The 4,401-nt window shown below is 45.4% G+C and overlaps 1 protein-coding gene across 1 annotated transcript; it reads right to left on the bottom strand.

Annotated features, from left to right (window-relative positions):
- Positions 1-1,171: 1,171 nt before the first annotated feature.
- Positions 1,172-3,763, bottom strand: LOC136663819 (calcitonin-like). The gene is made up of 3 exons (XM_066640776.1): positions 3,678-3,763; positions 3,106-3,237; positions 1,172-1,370 (listed from the first exon to the last, which is right to left on the bottom strand). The coding sequence occupies exons 1-3, from the start codon at positions 3,761-3,763 to the stop codon at positions 1,172-1,174; spliced, it is 417 nt and encodes a 138-aa protein (XP_066496873.1).
- Positions 3,764-4,401: the final 638 nt, after the last annotated feature.

Here is a 4,401-nt window from a genome sequence, read left to right as displayed (position 1 = left end):
TACTTAGAAACAAACAATGTATTTCAATGGGATTTTCTTGCAGATAAGTATGAGAATGACTGCAGACTTAAATGTACCAATTATCCAATAGAGGAATTCAATCTAAAAATTAAGCATTTTGAAGTCTCATTGATTTCAATAGATAAAGAACTACTACCAGTTCATAACTTTGTCTGAATTGAACCCAGACAGAGTCTGGATGAGTAAGAAAAATATTTCAAATGCAATGATAAGACAAAGACACACCTGGTAAATCTGGACTATCATTAAAATACTGCCACATGAATTACATAAAGACCCCATTCTTCTCAGGTTGTCAGTTCATCAGTATAAAGCAGTCCTGCCTTTACATAGGTTCATGTAAAACCAACAGTTATATAGAAATAATATTAAAATTCTTACCTAGACGAATGCAATCAGAATATCACTGGATAAGATTTCTAACATTTGCATATTGCCTATTGTGTTTGTTCAAAGATGGTATTGGATGACTGAATAGAAATGAAAAGCTGCATTTTCCCACTGACTTGCTTGCCCTCTCTATGCCTCAGATATTTAGAGTCTTTAAAGCATCCTAAAGAAGAATGCAAATGTTCACATTGGACTACTTTTCTCCTTTACTGGAAAAAATAAATTTTGAAACTATGACTAGAGACCCTCTAATAAACACCAATTCATTGAAAAAATAATTCATAATTAGAAAATAGACCTAATCATAGAAAAATAGGTTTATTGAACAATTGCATGTCAGGCATGAAAGAAACATTTATTTATTTCTTACAATGAATAGCCAGAAATCAAAAAGATTATTTGTAAAATAAACATCTAAGAAAATCAATTGAAATCTCAAAGGCAATGTTATTTAGTCTTATTTAATTTGGTGTATACTTTTCCCCCAACCCAGCCCCCTAAACATGGTAGATTTGTGTTATGTTCCTTACAAGTCAATCCTATGCATGTTTACTTAGAACTGAATTCACTGAAGACTTTACTCCCATGTATGTTTGCACTGGATTGTCACCTTAACTTCAAGTCAGGAAGTGCCACTCAAGTGCTCTCTCTCAAAAACAGATTCAAAAGGACATAGCAAAGTTAGCAATCAAGGTTAGATCCACATGCATCAAGTTTAAAAAAAATAAGAAGGGGGAGGAAGGAGGAAATAGAAGCATCTCTAGTTGTTTCCGAGGGCTTCCTCATAGTTTGCATAGCGTTCATTTTCCAGTTCACTCAGCACATTCCTTTTCTTGCCAGGAGTTCCAGCCCCGACGTCAGTACGAGGGTAAGTTTGCAACTTGTGCAATTCTTGAGACAGTTTGCCCAACACACAAGTGCTGAGGTTGGCACAGCGTTTGGAAATAGGTCTATCCAAGCTGCAGGAGGGAAAAACATGCCAAACAAAGTAACAGAACACCATGCAGAGTCATGCCTCATTTCCATCCCCCAGACCAACCACAACCAGACACACGTTCTAACAGGGGGGAAAACAAGACAGATCTCTCCATGCAGGGGGTCAATCGTACATCAGAGGGAGAACCGGGCTCTAGTAGATGGAGGAAATTAATTGCCTGTCCTTGTTCAAGCAGATGGACTAAGAGGGAGGTTTGGGTGCTGGTAGTTAGCAATCCACCCCTCCCCCCCCCCTGCAAAAGGAGGGACCATTCCATATACTCAGGCATGCTGCTGGGTCTCATTCATCATCATGCTTTACATTAAGAGAGCACAGGTGCAGTTGCAAGCCTCAGCCCAGAAGGGAAAAGGAGGCGCTGCTGCATGCATCAGTAAGTGGTCTCATTGCTGCCACTCATGGTTTCCATCATGCCTCTCAACAGCATGCACTACCGCAACAGAAGATGACACCAGGGATGGACACTCAATTTGATTAACTAGACTCAAGTCACGCTTAAGTCACTGCCCCCAACACCCGAGTCAACTTCAATCACAGCCGTCAGTGACTCACACTTGACTTGCCACTCATGAGCAGTGACTCAGAAAGTGACTATTGATTGAAATAATTCGGGAGTCCCTATCTTTATAGTGTGTGTTCTTGCTTACTTTTTTTTCCTTTGCCACTACCATGTTGTGCCACAAGACTTTGTGGGTGATCTGAAGCCAGGATTCAGAAGGGCAGCAGCAGCAGACATGGTGGAGGAGGGTAGGTTCCAGGAGACAGGGGTGGGGATAGGGTGATGAAAGGAGGAGGAAGACTTAGGGCCCAATCCTATCCAATTTTCCAGTGCTGGTGCAGCCATGCCAATGGGGTGTGCACTGCATCCTATGGTGGGGAGGCAGTAACCAAGGCCTCTGTGAGCTCTGGAAACATTTGTTCCCTTATCTCATGGCTGTATTGCAGCTGCACCAGTGCTGGAATATTATATAGGATTGGGCCCTTAATTTTTTTGGCTGCATGAGGCTGTGGGAGGACAAGAAGGCAGGGGCATTCAGGACATGGGGGAGGGGTCTCTTTGCAGTATAGGAAGGAATGGCTCCGTTTCTTTCTGGGGGGGAGAGAAGGAGAAGGGTACAGGATGGGGGTGGGGGTTCTTTGCTTTAGGCCCAAGGAGACTCTAAAATGTCTTTGACTGGTGCCTTGAAAGACTTGCAATTTTGCTCAAGTCAGGTCACAACAACCATGCGCTATGATTCACAAATGGAGTCCTGGAGTCAGTGACTTGTGACTTGACTTGCAACTTGAGCTCAGTGACTTAAGCACATCCCTGGAAGACACTGAGTGGCTCTGCTCGTTTCCAGTGAGGGGGGGTAGGAGAAATAAAATCAAGACGTACCTCTTGGTGCCCCACTTTAGTACCACCCCCTCTCTCTTTCAACCTATTGGGGGGGTGTTTTTAAAGAAAAAGTAACTCCGGAGTAAGTTACACAAAAGTGATCAGAAACAGACCAATTACAGTGACAGGCGAAGTGGTCCGCTCGATACAGGCAGGTCAAGAGTGAGGCCAGGGGTGTGTATCGCAAGTGCTGGGCAAGATCATCCGCCCCCGCCCCCGCCCGCTCTGCTGGGAAATGGCAGGCAGGGAAAGAAGAAGGTCCTCTGCCCACCCCCTCAGCCTCTGCTGGTGCCGGCCGGCCTCCCTCGGGAGAGTCTCCTACCTGTTCCCTTCGCTCGCCTGCTCCAGCTCCTCCGCAGTCAGCTGCACGTATTCCTTCACCAGCGCGTTCAGCAGTCTCCGAGCTTCGTAGTCCCCGAGCGTCCCTCGCTCTGTGACGGGCTCCAAGCCAGCTCTAGGTGGAGACGGCGGGAATGGCAGCGTCACTGCTCAAGGGGACTGGAGAGGGGAGGGCTGGCAGGAAGGAGGGCAGGGCTCGCTTTGGGGGCGAGGGTGTCCACGCCACTCAGGGGCAACCTGCTCGTATGCACCTCCCCACCCACCATCACACACACTTCTATGCCCGATTAGTTGCCCCGGGGTAACTACTCCGCCTTTTTCAGCATTCATGATCACTAACACAGATTAGAACCCCTGTTTCGCCACCAGTTAGAAGGCAATCCTTTCTTGGGGATGCTGCTTAGCTGCCTCCCCCCAAAACTGAACGGTGTGTTTCCTGGCCAAGGATCCTGCTTCTCTCCTGTGTGATGGCAAAGATCACTAGACTGTAAAGCAGGCGCGGCTGCAGGCAAGTCCTGAGCTGCGTGGGTCCGCCCACGGTTTGCTGCCTCTTACCTGAGTGGGACTGCCTGGTAGCTCTCCATCTGGCATGCCACCAAGGCGTAGACGGCCAGAAAAGAGGAAATCCTCCGCAGGACCATAGTTTCGTCTCTGCAAGAAAGGCTCATGTAATAAATGAGTGGCCATTTTCCACGCTCTGCAGCATCCAGCCTCTGCTTGCTTGCCTGGAAATAAGCCCCACTAAATACAGCGAGATTTACTTCTAGGGAAGCCCGATGCTACCTTTCCCTAGGCAGAAAAAGGGGCACATGAAGATTTCCCTTCCTTAAGACTCCTGAATTTTGTTTTAGAAACATTCTTGAGGTCCTGAATCATAGTATTGGCATTTGCAGAGAAAAAGCACAATTGATGACATTTGCCTCCTCCTGAAAAATAATATCACTTTGAGAATGATCGGAGAATTATGAGAATTCTCTCAAGGGAAACGATTCAAGGAGACTAAAAGTTCCGTTTTTAAAAGAATAGCAGATGAACACGTAGAAAATCTGCACATTTCGTTTGAAACTGAAAAGGTTTAAACTGAGGGCAAGATCCAGAACACTATGCTGAAACAAATCCTGGTTATTTTGGATATAACCACATTTTATTTATTTCTGGAAAATAAAATCCAGAGATTACTAGATGTAAAATAATAAGCCCCCGTCCTTCATACAGAGATTTTCAGATCAAGGACTTGAAAAGGTATAAGGAAACCTTTTAAAAGCACCTTCAATGTAAA

Source organism: Tiliqua scincoides, chromosome 1 (genome assembly GCF_035046505.1).
Source record: "Tiliqua scincoides isolate rTilSci1 chromosome 1, rTilSci1.hap2, whole genome shotgun sequence".
Lineage (NCBI taxonomy): Eukaryota > Metazoa > Chordata > Lepidosauria > Squamata > Scincidae > Tiliqua > Tiliqua scincoides.
The sequence above is the reverse complement of the archived record's forward strand: the minus strand, read 5'-3'. Positions and strand labels throughout refer to the sequence as shown.